This window comes from Asterias rubens, chromosome 1 (assembly GCF_902459465.1).
Source record: "Asterias rubens chromosome 1, eAstRub1.3, whole genome shotgun sequence".
Lineage (NCBI taxonomy): Eukaryota > Metazoa > Echinodermata > Asteroidea > Forcipulatida > Asteriidae > Asterias > Asterias rubens.
Window position 1 is genome coordinate 15828931 of NC_047062.1, and position 20499 is coordinate 15849429.

A 20499-nucleotide genomic window follows, 5' to 3' on the forward strand; every position below is an offset into this window, starting at 1 on the left:
ATACAGATTAGGTTTTTCCTAGGTTGTTATAGGCCCCCACTGAAAAAAATACTCCCCCAAAAAATACTGCAAAAAATGACAGATCCTAATAAATCACGACGCCGGTGTCAGATGTAATTGTGTCCGCCATGCAATACTGTCCACTCCGGACACTTTTGCATATGCAATCGTGTCCGGGGCTATGCAAAAACGTCCGGTGGACATGTACATGACTGTACATTGTATGTGCGCGCGTAAGCAAGCGTGCATGCACCGAACCTACGTATATGCAGCACGAATATTCACGTATTTATGATTGCATCACATCTTCCTATGTCATTCATGACATTTAGGCCGTGTCCGAAACGACGACTTCGGCTACAGCTATGGCTAGATCGCGCGCTTCTGCTATTCTTCAACACTGGTAGACGCGCTGATCTAGCCGTAGCTGTAGCCGAAGTCGTCGTTTCGGACACGGCCTAACTTAGCTTGTAAAAGAAATGGCGAACGTGTTCCGTCTACCAAAGGGCGTTTAATTTACTGCAAGGACGGTTTTGCACGGGGGCGAACACAACTACATATGCAAATGTGTCCGTCCGGACATGATTGCATATGCAAAACCGTCCGGCGTATATTATTGCATATGTAAAGGACATAATTGCTTGCGACACCGGAAGAAAATCACAAATAACTCCCGGGGCCCCTTCCCCACAAAATTTCCCATTGTTTGAGTCGGAGACGTTTCTAGAAAATGTAAGTGCGCCACCTATTGACATTTTAGATGCGTTTCGTAAAGCTGTTTACGGCTGTTTTATGATAATTATCCTATCATCATGCAACAGTTTAGTTTATTGCACGTTTGAAAACAAACAACAATCATGGCGTCGTCCGGGGACCTCGATGTGACTAAAGACGAAGTTGAAAGAATAACCAAAGCTTTAAAAGACGAGAAGTTTAGACAGCTTTTCTTCGAATATGCTCAGGAGATTTCCGACCCTGAAAATAGAAAAAAATACGAAGAGGAAATTGCTCAGTTGGAGAGAAATCGCGGCTCTGATGTTGTGTTCGTGAATCCCGAGCCTGGATACGTAATCAAAACAAACGTGGACGGAGAGAAGAAGGCGTTTATCAATGTATGCCAGAGCGACAAAGTAGCCAAGCCCAGCTCGTCTACTGTACGCCGAGACAACGGGCAAGTTGGTACCCAGTGGTCGGTACCTCATAGTCTAGCTCCGGGCAGGGAAGATGTTGACAAAGGTGGAAAGAAATGTATGGTTTATGACTGTGTTTTCCATCCCGAGTGCTTCAAGAATGGGGAGAAAGATCCGAGGTTCTTCAAGCTCATGGACGAGACTGCCGCCAATGTCATCGAATCAAATTTTGGGGTCAAACTGGATCAGGCCAATATGAAAAAGATGACTAAAAAGAAATTCATGGGCCAACCCAGGGCTTGCGTTATTAGAACAAAAAGCAAAGATGGCCCATCCGGCGAAACGGATGCGTTGAAAGATTTCAATGTTGAATATCCGTTCAATAAGAAGAAAGAGTCTGAGAGCGGCAACCCTCCTGCTAAGAAGATTGGAAAGAAGCCTGGACCCGTTGAACCGCAGTACAGTATCACTCACAGGGGACATTTCGATATGCAGAATTTCACCAACGCTCCGGATTCAATGCCCACAACGAGACCCCAAGAACTTGTTGTCAAGATACAGCTTCCCTTGTTGAAGTCAATCGCATCAGTGCGGTTGGATGTCTTCGAGAAGCAAATAGTCTTGGAGTGTCAGAAGCCTGTTTCATACAAGCTTGATCTGTCGCTGCCATACCCTATCGATGAGGACAACGGAAGTGCCAAGTTTGACAAAAGCAAGTCCTGCCTGACCATTACCCTTCCCGTTTTACCCCCTGACATCCCGGCACTGCCATCGTTTGCACCTGAGTTGGAGAAACCAGCCCTGATAGAAGAGATTCCACCCAAATGCCTTGACGACAAAGAGCCAGAGGTTGACCCTCCAAAGCCTGTTGCAGGGTCTTCTGTCACGTCGGTTAAAGACTCTCTAAATTGCCAACCTGATGGAGATTCCAAAGCAGCTGAAGGGGAAGACCAAGGAAATCAAGACGAGCCACTCTTAGATCATAAAAATCAGGTTTCTCAATCCAGCCCAGAAAAGAGCATCCAAGGCATCAATTTGAAAGCTTCCACAAGAGCAGACCAAGCTGAGACTACGAAGCCAAGATGCCCTTCCTATATCTTCAGACAAGATGATGCAACTGTTTCCATCATCATCCAAGTGGCTGCAATAGAGACACAGGATCTTCAGAAGCAGATGTCCGAAGATGGTTCAACGGTGTTCCTGAAATTCACAGCCGTGGATAGCATCAGTGGAGGTAGAACCCTTGACATATTTTTTTGAGATGAATTTTGTTTTTAATTTGTTCTGTTCCCTTTAAAGGGGCTCTGTTGTCATGTTCCAAGCATGTATGTGGCTCTCATTGAATTAAGAACTCAATCAGTTATTGCACGTGCATTGAGTGTTGTTTACTATAGAAATGATACGGAGGGACTGGTTGACAGTTCATAATTCCATGTTTGACCATGACGACACAGCCTCTTGTAAACAAAACTCTTGAATGAGAATTTTGTGCAAAAACTCAGTTTAAACTATGTTTACAAATTCACAACGAATACACACATTAAAATGTGTTTCTCCACAATTTAAATCATAAGATGCACTACAAAGTTACGAAAAGAAAATGATATTTTTAAAAGTTTTTAAATTGAATGAAATAATTGTTTTACAAACCAAATTATACCAAAAAATATATGCAATGAAAACTTTCTTTTAAAAAATTGTTAAGAGCAGGCCTGGCAATTCATCACTGAGAGGGCAAGGCCAATTCAGTTTTGCAAAGGGCACTTACATTTGAAAATTATTAAGGGGGCAATGGGCCAAGACCAAGGCCAAGACTGAGCCAAAAGAGGCAATGACCTCCGTGTCTACTATGTAATTCTGTAGGTCTGATTTTTTTAAGAAACCCCCCTTTCCTTTTCTAAAACGTTATGAAATTTCTTACAGATTCATCTCATAAAACCTTTCAGGAATTTGATATTGGTCCTTCTTCTAAACTGAATCCCTTGTTGTTTTCCTGCACACAGACACAGTACCATTCGCATTACACTTAGCGTTTCAACCTCAGTGTGTACTTAAAGAGATGGAGTTGGACGTCCAGCCCACAGAGGCAGTTTTGCTCCTTCACAAAGCGACATCTTCCCAAGGAGAATGGTCTGGGTTTAAGGCTGGTGCGTCTCTAGATGGAGGCTTACAGGTAAGGAATCTTAAAGGTCGTCTCCCAGGCCTTGATATTTCATCCAAGAGATTAAAAGGCCGTTTTCAGTTTGTAATGGCCCAAGACTTTGTCTCTATGGTCGAATTAACTAATCCTTTCATTTGTATTTACTGCGGGTGACATGGGACGAATTTCATAAAGCCTGTTAAGCACAAAAACTTGCTATGTAAGCACAGAATGGTATTGCTTAACAGAAACTGGTTACCAGCTTAAATTACATTAAAGTCACCTGGAAGTGGTATTTTGTCAAAATAAAGCTTTTGTCACTAATATATATGTTTTGATGAGTGGAATGTGAATAAGCAGTTACTAAAAAATGAGTTCTTATCTTATTTACAAATTTAAGAGTAGGCCCCGACCCGAGAGAGCGCTGTTCATGACGTCAATCGAGGCGCGATATTTGAAGAGAAAATGTTGCACAGTGCTGAAAAAGACGTCGGACTGGACCACTAGGCACTATTGCTCTTGTGAGTCTGACCAGCCATGCAGACTGACCCCATCTTTAGTTGTTTTGTACTTTTTTGAAATGTACAAACTCAATGAGTTGGACTTGCATGTACTTTGCACGTGTGTTTACTCTACGCATCAAGGCAAAGTCTGCCTTGATTGACATCACAAAAGGGGTAGACGGAGTCAACCCCCCCAAACAACTTTAACTAATTTTTTAACGAATAAATCGTGACAAACAATTACTAAAGAAATTGTTTTTATTGTTACTAAACATAAACTCTTATGTTTGAAAAAAATATATATATTTCCAGGTGACTTTAAGTTTGCATCATTGTGGCTGGTGCCCGACTCGAAATTTGTCAAGTAGTTTTTTCTGTTAAAGCCATTGGACCCTTTCGGTACAGAAGAAGAAAAAAAAAGTTCACCGATTTACAAATAATTTACAGGGTTTACAGAAGGTAATGGTGAAAGACTTCTCTTGAAATATTAGTCCATGAAATGCTTTACTTTTTGAGAAAACGGCAAAACAATATAAATTCTCGTTAGCGAGAATTACGGATTTGTTATAAACACATGTCATGACACGGCGAAACGCGCGAAAACAGAAGTGGGTTTTCCCGTTATTTTCTCCCGACTCCGATGTCCGATTGAGCCTAAATTTCCACAGGATTGTTATTTTATATATAAGTTGTGATACACAAAGTGTGGGACTTGGACAATACTGTTTACCGAAAGTGTATAATGGCTTTAAAGCCGTTGGACACTTTCGGTACAGAAAAAAAATTAAAAATTCATAGATTTACAAATAACATACAGGGTTTACAGAAGGTAAGGTGAAAGACTACTCTTGAAATATTGTTCCATGAAATGCTTTACTTTTTGAGAAAACATTAACACAATATCAATTCTCAATATCGAGAATTACCGACTGAAAAGCAATGACCCCTCCCCCCCCCCAGTGCTCCCCTGGTGAACAAAAAAGCCTGGCTATGCTGCTGATAAGTGATAACCATTTATCCTCACTATGTATCACTGGGTGAATTGGGGCCGGTAGCCATTTAGGTTCTCAGCTGCAAGTAATTACCCTCCCAAAAATATATAGAAAATGTTCTGTCAGTTTCACACAAGTGAACATGTCTGTCACAACAAATTTCGAAAAATTAAATTATATAACAAACTTAGATGCATTGTCCTTGCAGTCCTGTAAAAACTTCTCTTCCCAACTTGTCAATCAGGAAACTTGTTTGTTTTGATTTACCACAATAAACAGAAATTCCAAATCTATTAATACAACACAGATGACCTTTGAACTTCCTTGTTGTTGAATCACTGATAAGTGATAGGAAAGACTTGGAAAGACTAGAGGTGACCTGTATTGAAGCTATATATGTCACGTTTGAAAGTCAATAGGCAGGGGTAGGGTAATAGTACTTTGTGGAATAAGTGTCACAGCTCACTGACTGACTGATGAAGTAGCACTTATTTGGGTGCGTTACCCATTGCACCCTACATGTATACCGTACACTGTTGCACCAAAGAGTGAGATTTCTATGCTGACGTGAACTTACTAAAGAGAGAGATTTCTATGCTTTGATGAAGTTACATGCTGTTTTAGTATGAGGAAGTTATGGTCCAAGTTGTATAGTAACATTGTGCACTGCATACATGAGGATGCCAATAGATGGTAATCTACAGTAACAGTCTACAGTCCTGTTATCATGTATTGAGGTAGGATATTTACATTTGTACCCATGATTGTACACACCTCTCAGCCGATGGCCCTACTCCATTGTAGGTCTATCGTTAGGATTTGGGTGACATGAAGCTCATGGTTTTCTGGTAGTTTCCTTTCTTGCTGGTTAGTGACAATTACTTATTGGGGATTTTCTTATTTACCCCCAAAAACAATTATGCGAAATCGTCTAACATCACGAAGCCGGACGTCCATTTCGAGGTGAGAGCTACACATACATTTTTTACTTTTGATCCAAATCAACTGCTACCAGGAACATGTTGTCTCCTACTTCAGGGGCTGAAACAGGGTTACCCCCTCCCAGTCCGTAAGGATGTAAGCATGGGAACTGGTCCCATGTAAGCATGGGAACTGGTCCTAACTCGAAATAGGATTAATCCTAGCTTGTCATAAAATCGACTGCTGTTTTTTTTTTTATCAGCTCTCCTCGTAATTATTTAGTTTTAGATAGAAATGTATAGATATTGGTCAACATATTTGGTGTATGCTGTAAGGTTTGAACATGTCTACTTTCATTTTTGCAGGAAAAGTTGTTCCTGACTGAAGACAATGTTCGTGAACACGTAACCGCCATGCCAACGAAACGTAAAGGGAGACGACCACGGTCTGCTGGGAGTGAGATGGACTGTGGCGTTATAAAAGCCACAGAGGACAGCCTAGTCATTGAGTTAGAGGTAAGAATAGAAACCACTGGCCCCATGCCCCCTAGTCATTGCCCTGGTGCCCTTGAAATGCTCCAGTCGAGATTTACAATTAGTCTTCACAGTTGGTGTATCTCAACATATGCATAAAATAACAAACCTATGAAAATTTGAGCTCAATCGGTCGTCGAAGTTGCGAGACAATATGAAAGAAAAACAGCCTTGTGACACGACGTTGTGTGCTTTAAGATGCTTGATTTCGAGACCTCAAATTCTAAACTTGAGGTCTCGAAATCAAATTTTTGAAAAATTACTTCTTTCGCGAAAACTACATTACTTCAGAGGGAGCCGCTTCTTACAATGTTTTATACCATCAACCTCTCCCCATTACTCGTTACCAAGTAAGGTTTTATGATAGTAATTATTTTGAGTAATTTCCAATAGTGTCCACTGCCTTTAAGGTGTCATGCTCAATGACACTGTTGTCAAGACAGGGACTCGAACCCACACTCTGCTGATCAGAAACATCAGAGTTTGATTTGAGTCCCGTGTGCTTGACCTCCCTGGCATGCCACAAAACTTAAAAAGTCTTGATATATTTATTCACTTGTCTCCAGGAAATGCTTCCCCCTGAGATTCGGTCCCCCATATGACAAACTGTGTACAAACTTCTTCTGATAGCGCCCTCTTTCGAATTATCCTCCTCCTGCCCACGTTAATTTCCAATATGGGGGACCGAATCTCCCGTGGACAGAATTCCCTTGGACACAGGAGCCCCATTTGTCCATCCTGCAGAACGCATTGTGTGCAAGTGCAATATTTTGAACATGACAATACACACCGAGCAATGCAACAGTTTTTTATGGATAAAGCCCGGTTCATACTTCCTGTAAATGCGATACGAGTGTTGACGTCACATACTTGCAACGAATAATTCGCAGCTGTTGAGTTGTGGTCAACTCTCTTGCCAATATTGATGCGAAAACTGAGTTGTGACGTAAAGTTCACGTCAAATTCGTATCGCATTTGAATACACAGGAAGTATGAACCGGGTTTAGCGCAATGCACTATACTAAATGGAAATTATGTGCATTTTTATTCCTGATTTTTGCTGTTTGGATATTTATGTATTTTTATATTTCAATATGTTAGGACCAGCTGGAGAGGAGCGCCTCTAGACAGGAACTTTGTTTCTTTGAGGCAATCCTTCAAGCTCAAGCTGTTTCTTTTTCCTTCCTGTGTATTTTAATTGCTCTTGGCTGTATCTTTGAATGTTTTTGCCTAATACATGTGCATTATTGTACTTTTTATTTACACAAGAAATTAATTTATTTTTGTTTTTCTAGTTTCGTTTCTTTACTGTTTTTATCAATTAGTAAATGTTATTTTTATTATAGGCCTAATCTATATCTTTTCTACAGGAATTTTGTTTAGTACTAGGAGCTATTTGTATTGGGTAAAAAGTTGCACCATAGCACAAAGACAAAGATTGCATAGATGATTTCATTGCTGTCATTTAACACAATGTGCGGGAATCAAGCATCAATGCTCTGCCCATAGGTGAGGCAATGCCCACAAAACTGAAAACCTCAGATATTTTAATAACTGGATAAGGCCTGAACTTTGCGTTATATTTTACATTGACCAGTAATTGGGTACGATGGATTTTAGGTTGTAACTCATATTGTCCGTATCCATTACATTCAATTTTTATTTCATTTCATTAAATATTTTCTTCACCTGTTCTTGACTGTCTTTGACTTAAAGAATTGTACTTAATTTATTTATTAGGCCTAATCTCCTTTTTTCACCAATACGAAAATAAATGTTAATTGAATTTAACTCTCAATGTTTTTCACTTCTCCTTCAGCCCAAAGTGAATGGGTACCCAGAAGCGTATTATAGATCAAGTGAAGAAGCCATGTCAGATGCTGCGTTAGGTACAGTCACAGACAAAGTGGTCGATGCTGTGATAGGAGAGATCTCCAATGTCGCAGCCTCTCTCAAGCTGGACCTGAAGCAAGACGACTCAACTGGAAGTGACGTTTCCAGTCCGTCTTCAACCCCTTGCTCTCCCTCTGGCCTCCGAAGTGTCTTAAAAGATGGAACCCACTACCGCAGAAGTCAGAGGTCAGTAAGTTTCAGTGAAGATGTCGTTGTCGAGACGATGGTTAGTAACAGTCCAAGAAAAGCAAAGGGTAAAAACAAACGATACCAACCTCCCAGACCGAGGAGGTTCATCACAAAGCTTCGGGACGGATCTCAAAATCAAGGTGCCTCCAGCGATTCTGAGATCCACTACTGGGGCGGGAACAATTACGAAGAGGAAGAGCCGGAGTTTCTGGAGGAGGTCGTCTTCCCAGATATGGGAGGCGGCATGGAGAGACAGACTAGCAGCGATTCCAGCGGTGGTGATGATGGTGGTACGGTCATCCCAAATGGGAACAAGAAGAAGAAACCCAAATCTAGCAAGCGTCAACGGAAAAAGATGAATGCTGCGAAGAGAGCGATGGCATTCGATGAAGACAGGCGTGAGATGAAGGAAGCGTGGTTCGAATCCAGCTACCCACTTCGTGCCACTTCATCTGAAGGCAATATCGCTGCCGCCAGGCAAAACCAAGGGTTTAAGGAGAAGATAGAGGAACAAACGGTCAGCACAAAACAAAACCAGAAGCATAAAAACGGTAATGACCCAGGTGAGAGCACAGCAAAAGGAAAAGCCGCCGCGCAGCATAGTGTGAAAACAGCTGATAAAGATGATCCAAAAACTGGGAAAGCAGATGTCCAACATAACAGCGATACAAAGGCAACAGAATGTTACCAAAATGACAACCAAGATGATAGTATTCCCTTGGAGCTGCAGGATCATCGGACTAACAGCGCTGTGGTTTTCAGCAATGACGTCATGTTTGAGCTCGACGAGTAAGATATAACCATCTCCAAAGGCACTGGACACTAGTATTACTCAAAGTAATTATTTGCATAAAAGAATGGAGAGCTGTTAATAGTATAAAATATTGTGACAAACGGCTCCCTCTGAAATAACAAAATAATAAAGAGTTAATATCTCACTCAAATACTTATATCTAATGAAAAACTTCAGGTCTGAAGGCTATTGAGTGATTGCACAGATAATTTTGTGCAGAATTTGATAAAAATGAGCAAAAGATTTGTTTTTTCTTTCATTATTCTCTTGCAACTTTGATGACCAATTGAGTCAAATATTCACAGGTTTGCTATTTATGCGCATGTTGAGAGGACTGGTCTTTGTCGTTTACCAAAGGTGTCCACTGCCTTTAACCAAACAGGTCTCTAAATGATGGCTGTTGGTTCTTCTGAAACAAACTTAGTTATCGGAGTTTGCTTTGTCTTAAAGGTGGGAAAAAGTCTAATTTGATCTGTTTTTCGGCTATTGTTTCTAGGTAAGCATTACATACGAAGTGTGGACATGAGGACAAAAGAGGTCCACATAAGGCAGGGATTCGAAACATTATGTGGCTTACAATACATTTATACAGTTTTTGTTTTACAGTGATGAAGAATAGGATTTTCCTTAAGTGCACAGTACAAAGGAATGTCCACAGAGGGTATGTAATACAAAGCTGTGTGTTTCTGTGTTATGTGTCTACATGTTGACACAAAAATAGATCTTAAACCTTAATAAAATTGTTGCTATAATTGACAATTCTATCAAATGTTGGAATCTTTATTAATAGTTGTGGGCTGTTAGCCTTTTCTTTCTTAAAGGAGTATTATTTCTCAAGGAATGTTTTTTGTATAGCTTTCTTAAATCCTCATTTTATTTGTTGATGATATTTTCGAAGAGGAATGTCAGAATTAAACATTTATTTTTATAATTGCAGATTTGGGGCCCAATTTCCTCAAACTTATGCATCCTGAAAAAGGAAAACAAAAAGTAAAATATGTTTTTCTTAAGAAAAAACGGGGTTAAAGCTAGGATGGCAGAAGTCACAACAAACTGAATCAAGTTTGGACCGGCTGTCACGCAAATTCAACAAATTGTTTCTGTATTAAGTTTTGTTTTTGTTTTTTTGGGTGCTTTCCAACTAGGAATCAGATCAGCTCCAGTGTTATTTGTGTTCTCTTGTGAAATTTACACATTTTATGGGAAGGGTCTTATGCAAAGGATCATATTTCCTCTTCAGCTTATAAACTTTGATTTTTTGGCTATTAATGCAAGACTGATTGTTCATGCATAGATTTCAGTGGATTAAGTTTTCAAAAGTAAATTTTGAGTTAATTCCTTGAATTGAAGAAATTACGAGATCTTATTGACCGTTTTGTGAAGAAGTCTACACCTTTGAAAGTTGCTTTATGGTTGTAAAAGCTTGATCTTGTTATCCTTTTATTTTTACATCAAATTGTACTTGAATTATTTTTTTGAAACATATTCTCATTAATGAAATCATAATTGTCTATGTGATAGCTGTTAAATTCAGGAATAAAAAATATAGTTTGTGTTTAAAAAAAACACAATATTAATGTTCATATTATCTGAAAAAGCATTTTATTTATTTATTATTTCGATGTTCCTTTACTGTTAATTTCCTTACTCATTAAGATGATGCCAGACACACATTAAACTTCCTGTTTGCTGTTAGCTCAGAATTTTTTTAAACATGCATTATAGACAAAGTATAATAACCTAATAACCTTAAACTCTAAAACTGCTATTTATCATAACACCCAAATGAGCTACTCAGAGACAAATCATGCTGAGCAGAATTGGGCTACCAGTCTAAAATTCCAGGTAATGCACATTACTTACGGATGGTTCCCTACAATGTTGTGTTTGACAAACGAATCTTTTAACCATTTTTATCTGCTTTACAGCTACGGAGTTTGGGCACTGGGCCCAATTTTTTGGGGCGCAAATTAGTTGGGCCGCACCAGCCACAATGCAAACTTTGTTTTCTACTATAAGCAATACTATTCCATGCTTAGCAATTGTTTGTGCTTATAGGCTTTATGAAGTTGTAGGCATTGGTCTTGCTTCGGCACGTTGGTGTCCGTAGTCTTGGTCCAAGAAGTTACAGTCTCAATATTTACACAACTGGATCAGCGCCATCTGCAGTTTGAATGTGTCCTTTAAGCACACACTGAACGCGATGAACCAAGACTATGGTACCAGTTTGAAGGATAAAGTGGTGACCAGAGAGTTATTTCGATCGACTTACACATTATAATATGAACATTAAAGGGACACATCGGCCAAATTGGGCTATTTGGGCTACAAAATAGACTAGGAAATTAATTCAACGGTCTTCCAGGAATGAAGAACAGTCCCTAAAAAAAATCATCACATTTGGCCGTTTTTGAGCATTTTAAAACAAAAACAAAGGTTTCTAACCAAAAAGTGGTACAAAAAATCACGTGACCTTCCGGGCTAGTTTTACTTCCAGCCGTCTAAAAGTTACTTAAATATTTTTTTCCACAAAATTATTAACGAGTAACTGACGAAAAAGATCATGTATTCAAATTATCGCTACAAAATGTAAATAATGGTGAAAAATCTAACGTAAGATTCGTAAGGTATCAGTTGCTGCTATGCAATACTATTTTGTGCTAAGCAAATTTCTGTGCCTCTATAGGCCATACAGGCATTATGAAGTTGGGTCCTGGCACGTCGGTACTCCTAGAACTGTTTCAGTTTCGTCCGGCTATCGTCTCCCGTTATGGGAGACGATAGCCGGACGAAACCGAAATAGATAGGAGCATAGAATAAGGACAGGAGTAGCACGTCGGGAGCATGTACGCCACGATCGCATTCCAAACTGCATCATGGCTATGCAGTACAGTAGTAGGCTTAGTTGGTGCCAGAAATGCTTTGTTTACTTGTAACTGTCCCATCATATTCTGGGTTAGTTTTTTGTGTTCTTCGTGACGATCTTTGGATGTACGTCGAAGCACGACTACCTCCATCGTCGAAGGATTTGCCTGATCCGTTTATGCTGGTTGTTTATAATTTATGGATAGACAGGATCCTTATGCTGCGTCGTAGTAAAACGTTGTAAACAAAGCACCAGTCTACTTACAACATTGTGCGACGATGTCACGAAGATTTGACAGTTGCAACGGCTGGAAACACGTACACGCTAGCCTTTTACCACTTTTTGGTTTTTTAAAAATCATTTTTCGCTAATTACGTGACATTTTGATGATCTATAAAAACATTATTTATGATTCTACAGCCTTAAATTGCGTAAACGGTGAGCCGGTGTGTCCCTTTAACAGATTGCCCCTTAAACTACGAAGTTAAATTCAAAGTTGCTGCCCCATTTTGTAAAATAATACCTTTGTCGAAGTAATAAACCACAAGGGAAATTGACTGGGTAATGTTTAAATAATTTTAGGTTGAACAAAGAAAAATTAACTAAAACTAATTTATTAATTTATTTTCACAACCTTCGGGTTTTGGCCACTGACCTCTATTATAATAATATGTAGGTCAATGGCTGGGACCCATTTTGTTGATCGAATATTACGAAAAATTCAGAAGTGTGTATAATGAATTATCAAAATTACTTACAAACAATCAACACAAACATTATAAACAAGTTTAAAATAGCGTTCCCGTTTAAAAACACTGCCTGAGTACCTGTTTAAAAGGAAGCTCGTTTATAGACGCAAATAACACAAAGATTTTATTCTGAGTAGTTGTAAGCAGGAAATGTATACTTACTTAAAATTATTTTTGACAGTTTGAAGTAGACCGCTGGTCTTACAGAGAGGGCCGTTACTTTCGTATAATGACTCCAAACAGTGTGCAATTTGTATCTTACACCTACTTTTTACAGTGATTATAATGTTGGTAAGCATCATGTGAAATGATTTCGTCGAGTGCTCCCCCCTCCCCACGTTGATTAGAAATCAATAAAAATACGCCTTAGCCGAAAAAATCAAATCACAGAAACTCACCTCGAGGCACGTTTTGCAAATTCAAATTGCCACGGTGCCCGCTTGTGGAACAGCCATTATCGGTTGTCATAATCTGGTGACTGCTGACTGGCAGTTCAACAGATACACGTACGATAATCAAGCATGCAGCTGTGTATTAAAGGCAGTGGACACTTATGGTAATTACTCAAAATAACTTCGTGTGGCAAGGGTATCATTTCTTCCACTTATCTCGCAACTTCGACGACCAATTGAGTTCAAATTTTCACAGGTTTGTTATTTTATGCATGTTGAGATACACCAAGTGAGAAGAGTGGTCTTTGACAATTACCTATAGTGTCCATGGGTGTATTTAATGTAACGAACAATATGAGTGTCTTTAACCTCTTACACCCTTCAATGAAAATAGACCAACCCCTATCTAGTTTGGACAGAATGGAAATTTATTACAATCCTCTTGTTTTCGAAAATCTCCACTCCACATAAAACCAGTGGATAAATCATTTTCTATTGTTTGATGACCTGAACTAAACTGAACTGAACCTATCCAACCAAACTTGCATCGCGGCAAGGTTCCCATTTCTTCAAAAAGGAAAAGTGAACAAAACAACAACCAAACGAGCATATAGACGCAGAAATTCTATCCCAAAACCTCATTCCTTTTTAAAATCAGTTTCCTGGATTGGGTTGAAGTGCAGGAGCAGCACACTGAAGTGCCCGGATGAACTCCACCCCTGCAGCCGTTTCGCTATTTCGCGGCATGAAGATGGCGACATTACATTTGGTCTGCCATGGAGGAAGGAGTGTACCCAGATTGATCACTCCGTCCCAGTTTGTTGATGATGAGATGTGACGCGACAATTTCCATTCAGCCTCCTCCTGGATTTACAAAGCAAAGTCAAAGAGGGACATGATTAAGGCACTGTGGACACTATTGGTATACTCAAAATAATTGTTAGCATAAAAACATACTTGGTCAGGCCAAGTAAAAAAGAAACATGTTTAGCGTCCCCGCCCGCTTCCTTTTTAGAGGCAGCCTCCTTTGTTCTTTTTCTTTTTTTGATTTTTTTTACATTTCTTTTTTAAATGAAAAAGGTTATTTTAAACGATCTCAGCTAAAACAATTTGAATGTCTTGTCTGAATGTCTTGACCAAAATGTTTCATTTATGTATTGTTTGTTTGAGCAGTAGAAAAAACAATTGATATTTGACATTTTAAAAAGAATGGCGGCCATCTTCAAATAAACAAATTTATAAAAAAAAAGTCCCTCCTCCTTCCTTTTTTGAGAAACCCGGACGCTAAACATGTTTTTTTTTTACTCGGCCTATTATGCAATGATATAATAAAACATAGAGAGAAACGGCTCCCTCTGAAGTAACGTAGTTTTTGAGAAAGAAGTAATTTCTCACTAAAGTATTTGAAATGATTTCGAGACCTCAGCTGAAGTCTCTAATTTTCAGGGAAAAACTTCCCTTGATATACGTACATGAATAAAAAAAAGGGTATTTTTATAGTGCACACTGTTTCACGATAACTTATGTACGTATGCGATAACTAAAACGTACGTACACGATTAGAGCGTGGCATTTTGTTTTGTTTTAATCATGTGGCGACAGGGCCGTCTTTTTTCTTCCAACATGTGCATGATTTGGCAATGCTGTACATGTAATTACGTGTGTACAACGCACGCTGTCAGTCATTCTCTGTGTGTAAGTCCGTTGACCCTAGTGGGCGGCGCTAATCTGTTATTCAATATGATCTGGAATGATCTGATTTAGAATGATCTGGGCTCTTGAAGTTTGAAGTTAGTTTGAGTACTTTCTAGAAAACATCACAAATCCTTTATATACGAGTGGGGATAAATTTTCGATGGGACACAAATACTCAACACTGGTGGAGGCTGCGATTCTGCGATTGTTTTTCAACTCATATAGAGTTCGCTTTGAAAACATTTTCGAACTTAATCTGCAGTTCGGTATTTTGGGGTCTTTTTCCCCATATTTTGTGGCGGGTGTCAGAACGGTACCCGTTGTTGCTTCGTCTTCTTCTGGGGATTTGTCGGAGTGAGTTTACCCCCGTGATAGCTCATTGCCACATCGGCAAAGAACTATTTTACCGCCCCTAGAGTTGATCGTTTTAGAGCCAGTGTATGTGATCCTCGCTGTATCCTCTGTTGCTGTGGTCCTTGCCTGTATTTCATCCCGGTGGACGTATTAGCCCGTAAGATACGTATTTTGTATACGATCTATTTAAATGTGTGCACTTGTTTTACTCGATCATTGTAGCTGAAGTGGTTATTAATAGTGTGATCATTAAAATAATCACTTTGATTATGTGTTCTTTAAATCAGTGTCGCCTTGTTTGATTTCTTTGTTGCATCTGTGAGAAAATTCAGGCTTTTTGAGTGATTTATATTCACGGAGAGTTTGGAGTTTTTGGGATTGTAACAATGCTTACTGTGCAGCAACACGAGAAGAACCAATGAGGTGGCGGTGGCGGTATGAAGCCTTTGACGTTTGTCGACGAAGTATCGCTAAACACCGAGCTCATGTCGACACCGCGAATGTCTGCTAGTTGGATGCTCTCGTAGCGGAAAGTACTGGTTTTGCCGCCGGTGATAGATAAGGTCACGCATTTGTGCTCTCCCGCTGGCTGTGAACCCTCGTCAGTCAACTGCAGGCCTGGTAAAAATAATTAGTTTTCATAACAGTAGTTTGTCACTTAAAAGGGAAGTTTCAGGAAAAGCTGGTTAGTGCAACCAAAAAAAATATAACAATATTGTAGTTATGTTGTACCACAATGTTATCGGTAGGCACTTAAGATTAAAGGCACTGGACACTATTGGTAATTATTACTCAAAATATTTGTTACTTGGTAACCAGCAATGGAGAGCTGTTGATAATATAAAACATTGTGAGAAACGGCTCCCTCTGAAGTAACGTAGTTTTTGAGAAAGAGATAATTTCTCACTGCTTCAGGCCTGAAGCCCTTTTTAGGCTGCCATCTAAACGCGCACAAATTTGTGCATCAAGGGTGTTTTTACTTTCATTATTCTCTATAGGCTTCGACGAAAAATTAGTCACTATTTCCACAGAAATTAGGGAAAACAGTGACGCCCACCTGTCTCGTCTCTTATAGAAAGTAGAATAAGTCGCTGATTGGTCAGGTAAATCCGACCCGCAGTCATAGCAGGTTTGGTCTGCGCAGTCACCCGGGCCCCCTGTTGCGAATACAGTATGTGTTGAAACTCCACTTTACTGAAATCAAAACAGTGATTTCCCGTGAACCTCTCTCCTGAAAACAGAACCCCTGCATGAAAACAAAAAAAGTATAAAACCAGTTAATTCAATTTACCAGATTCGGTACCAAAGATAAAGACATATCCCATGCACATGATCTTACAGGTTCATATATTTTTGTATTCTCTGTAGCAATTCCAGATTTTTAACTAGGGTTTATTCTCAGTGTTTTTTCATCATTGATTGTTGTGTACAAATTCTGCATTTATTACATGTTAACTGTATTTTCTCTTGGGTGTTTTAATTGTATGGATTTTAATATGTTTTCTTTTAATTGTTCAGCGCCCAGGAGCATGTTTACATGGATAGGCGCTATATAAATTTCCATTATTATTATTATTATGAACGAGATCATTGGATGCAATGGTTTCAGTGGACAAACGTGCAGTGACGTAAGCTTGCACTTTCGATCGTCTGCGCGCAGCGTGTGAAATTGCACTTTCCCGGCCCAGAACTTTAACTTAAGGTCATTAATGGCAAATTCATATTGATCGAAATTTCATTGAAGAAAAACACGTTAAAGAGTTTGAGCAGAAAATAGTAATAATACAAATATAACTAACCTCCACTAAGTTCCCTGTATTTGTCTTCAGAATCCTCAAGACTTTCAGGGCGAGCGTTACCAGCAGTTGCTATGACATTTCTCAGTCCGTCTTGGACTGAACTGACTGCTCGACTCTCGCCTCCATATTGAGCTTGCAGGTTTTGAAGAACGGACCAAGATGCCGGACTAAAATTTAACGCAGCAAGTTGATCTTTCAGTGGTCTCGCAAACGGGACCTGAAAAGTGAACCATCTCAACGAGGTAACTCAAGTCAGAGAAATAAAACATCAAAGGTCCGCGGTCAATTTTTTGTCAAGTATTGTTCTGCCCACGTGTGCTCGTCGTGTCTATTTTGGTCGTATTATGGCGACGGTGAGACAGTAATCGTGAATATCGTGCAATGATTACTCAGGTTTCAACAACCGAAATAAGACATCATATCACCCGCCCGGTCGCACAGCAGTCACATAGAATTCTGGGTTATGACCCCTCCCAACATGGCAAGAGGTGCTCCTCTCATGCTCATGAAAAATATTGACTTATAAAGGCCTATCTATATGCCTATACTGCTAACAACATGAGCACGTATACTTTTGTAATTACAATAATAGTATAACCAATGGATGATCACTATTTGCTATTTTGCTTTTCTCACAAAAACACCTTTAAAAGGAGAGTCGCGTGAATCCGCATAAACCCGTTGTACACGCTAAAAAAAAAATCGTCTCCTGAGACGAAAATTACTTTCGTGAAATTGTTTAACTCATTTAAAAAAATAAAACTAAAAATACCTAAACCACTTCAGCAAGTAATGTTTTAAGGAAAGCTTTCTACCATCATAATGTTTAATGTAAATCTGTGAACTTTTGTAACTTATGTTGTACAGAAAGTATCCAATCCCTTTAAATAAATAGGGTTTAACGTGGCACGTGATGACGATCGCTCTTCGGAAACACAACCCCACTATGCGTGTCGTAGCTGAGCGGTTAAGAGCACCGGACTCAAGCTCTGGTGTTTCTGATTAGCACACTGAGGGTTCGAGTCCTGGTCGTGGCACTTGTGTCATTGAGCGTGGCACGTGATGACGATCGCTCTTCGGAAACACAACCCCACTATGCGTGTCGTAGCTGAGCGGTTAAGAGCACCGGACTCAAGCTCTGGTGTTTCTGATTAGCACACTGAGGGTTCGAGTCCTGGTCGTGGCACTTGTGTCATTGAGCTGGTACCTTACCAAGTCTTTGAGAGTGGCGGGCAGAGTGCGCATATTAAAAGGACCAATCGTATGACGTGAGGTCACGGGTACCCCTTGTGTTTCTGGTCAGCAAGCACCCTTGTTCCATCAGTCTTGCATGAGGTTCACTTATTGGGCATCCTTGGCATACAAGGTCCATATTATGTCAATTCGATACATATCTGAGCCAAAGTGCGGTTCAGAAAGTAGGCCTATATGCACAAATTGGAATATAATACTATAAAAGAAGGGAACTTTCAAGGCAATATAATAATGGAAAAGCCAATAATCATAAGCACTTGGGCAAATCACTGTCTGGCGATGTCCCAAGGAATTCTCTCCACCGGAGATTCGTTCCCCCGCATGGGAAATTAATGTGGGCGTGAGGATGAGGATTTAAAACAGGGCACTATCAGAAGTAGTTTGTATACAGTTCGCCATATGGGGGGGGGGGACACATCAGAATCTCCAGGGGGAGAATCTACTGCCACAGCGGCACGGAATTATATTGCAAGAAACATTTTTTTGTATTTACCTGCTGAACGGGCACGCGTTGTGGTTGGGTATCCACTGGCATTGTTGGTTGCCTTGGGCCTGTTGGGCCGACACCACGCAGTCCCGCTCTTGATGACTCTCCAAAGTTCTTTAACTCCTGAAACAGTGAATTATTAGATCTCATTGTGTATTAATAATTACGAGAAACATTACAGACTTACATGCTTCTTTATGATCCCCATCCAAGTTGTATTAAAGGCACTGCCGTCGATTTCACCAAACTCTTCCTAACTTAGGATTAATCTTAAGACTAATGACGAGTCCCAGCCCAGGGCCCGAATTCACAAAACTCTTCCTAACTTAAGATTAATCTAATTTAGGACTTCAGGACGAGTCCCAACCCTGCATGTAGCATGCAGACCTTAAGATTAATCCTAAGTTAGGACGAGTTACTCGGATGCGTCCTATAAAGTCCTAAGATTAATCCTAAGTTAGGAAGAGTTTGGTGAAATCGACGGCTCGACATGTTTGGTACTCAGCATTATGTAATTGCGTGAACATTTGGCAAAAGGGTTACATTATGATCCCTAACCAAAGAGCTAATTACACTATAGCTCTATGTCCACAATACAAGTTGTAAGGCACCGTACATTTGTAAAGGTTGGACTATAAATTACAAATACGGTATACAAATGTTATTTGGTAAACGACAGGCAATGGAGAGCTGTTCATAAAACATTGTGAGAAACGACTCCATCGGAATTAACGTAGTATTTTGAGAAAGTTGTAATTTCTCACCGAAACATTTGAATCTGAGAAACACTGCATGCCTGAAGCCTTTCTCGGGCATATGAGAGCACACAAAATTTGTGCAAAAAAGGTGTTTTTCCCCCATTATTTACTTGCAAGTTCAATGACCAATATTGAACCCAAATTTACACCGATTTAATGTTTTGTATGTTGGGCATGGGATACGCAAGAGAGAATACTAGGATCTGACAAATATTACCAAACGTGTCCCGTCCCTTTATGAAAATGTACATACATTTATTCGGGTTTAGCAATGTTAAACCGGGCTACATTTGGACCACATTTCTCCAGAAATATGACTTTGGCTGGTCCTAAAATGCTCAATGACTAAAAGTGGCCAGTATAAGTGAACAATTAAGTAAAATAAATAAGTAGAAAATAGTAAAAATACAAATAATAATAATAATACAACGTTCTGAAAATTATAATTTTCATCTATATCGCTGCAATGTGCGAGAAAATTAAATAGTTTGCAATTTAATTTTCTAGAATTTTTTTTTCTCCAGAATTGTATAGGTTAGAGTTAAGAGTCAACATTGTTACACAAACGTGTGACTAGTCACTTAACACCCCACTATCTCTATCTGGTCACAAACATAATCATGAGGATACAAACCGTCAGTGGCCCTTCCAACTTCTTGTCTGCTTGTAATTGTACAAGTTGTTCCCGATCAGCCATGGTTGGTAATGGTGTTGCGAACTGCCAGGCAACCCAATTTATGTACGCACATCATAGCCGTTTTTTACACGGTGGCCTTGAAAGGACACCGCACATCCTACAGCGGGCACACAATCATTGCCATGTTGCTTTTCCCCTTCTGATATTAAAGTGCACATTTGGGGTTCCTTTGTTTCATGGGCGTCAATCTGTCGTGAAAGATGGAGGGGGGGGGGCATCGTTAGTCATAACATTTACGGCGTGGGGTCCGGTGTGGCGGTTTCAACTTTCCGCTGTGTTCAGTTTTCCGAATGACCAAATACGGTAGCATTACGTCATGCGATGCCTGCGCACAGCAAGCGAAAGTAGTCCATT

The 20499-nt window shown here is 39.8% G+C and overlaps 2 protein-coding genes across 2 annotated transcripts; one reads left to right on the top strand and one right to left on the bottom strand.

Moving 5' to 3' along the window:
• The first annotated feature begins 851 nt into the window (after window positions 1-851).
• On the top strand, window positions 852-9386 carry LOC117306785 (protein kintoun-like). Its single transcript, XM_033791298.1, has 4 exons — window positions 852-2364; window positions 3134-3303; window positions 6052-6201; window positions 8039-9386. Exons 1-4 carry the CDS (start codon window positions 858-860, stop codon window positions 9092-9094), a joined length of 2883 nt encoding a protein of 960 aa, XP_033647189.1. The 5' UTR covers window positions 852-857; the 3' UTR covers window positions 9095-9386.
• Window positions 9387-13358: 3972 nt separating this feature from the next.
• Window positions 13359-20148, bottom strand: LOC117306794. Its single transcript, XM_033791311.1, has 6 exons — window positions 20083-20148; window positions 18697-18813; window positions 16950-17166; window positions 16208-16396; window positions 15545-15768; window positions 13359-13965 (listed from the first exon to the last, which is right to left on the bottom strand). The coding sequence occupies exons 1-6, from the start codon at window positions 20143-20145 to the stop codon at window positions 13756-13758; spliced, it is 1020 nt and encodes a 339-aa protein (XP_033647202.1). The 5' UTR covers window positions 20146-20148; the 3' UTR covers window positions 13359-13755.
• Window positions 20149-20499: the final 351 nt, after the last annotated feature.

Bases quoted from the DNA above. Each gene is read 5' to 3' on its own strand.
- LOC117306785 (XM_033791298.1), top strand. From the start codon at position 858: ATGGCGTCGTCCGGGGACCTCGATGTGACTAAAGACGAAGTTGAAAGA. The intron at 2,365-3,133 runs GTAGAACCCTTG...TCCTGCACACAG, and splicing joins CGTGGATAGCATCAGTGGAG to ACACAGTACCATTCGCATTA. The intron at 6,202-8,038 runs GTAAGAATAGAA...CTTCTCCTTCAG, and splicing joins GCCTAGTCATTGAGTTAGAG to CCCAAAGTGAATGGGTACCC.
- LOC117306794 (XM_033791311.1), bottom strand. From the start codon at position 20,145: ATGGCTGATCGGGAACAACTTGTACAATTACAAGCAGACAAGAAGTTG. The intron at 18,814-20,082 runs GTTTGTATCCTC...TCACTGTTTCAG, and splicing joins AGTTGGAAGGGCCACTGACG to GAGTTAAAGAACTTTGGAGA. The intron at 16,397-16,949 runs GTTAGTTATATT...GTTTTCATGCAG, and splicing joins ATACAGGGAACTTAGTGGAG to GGGTTCTGTTTTCAGGAGAG.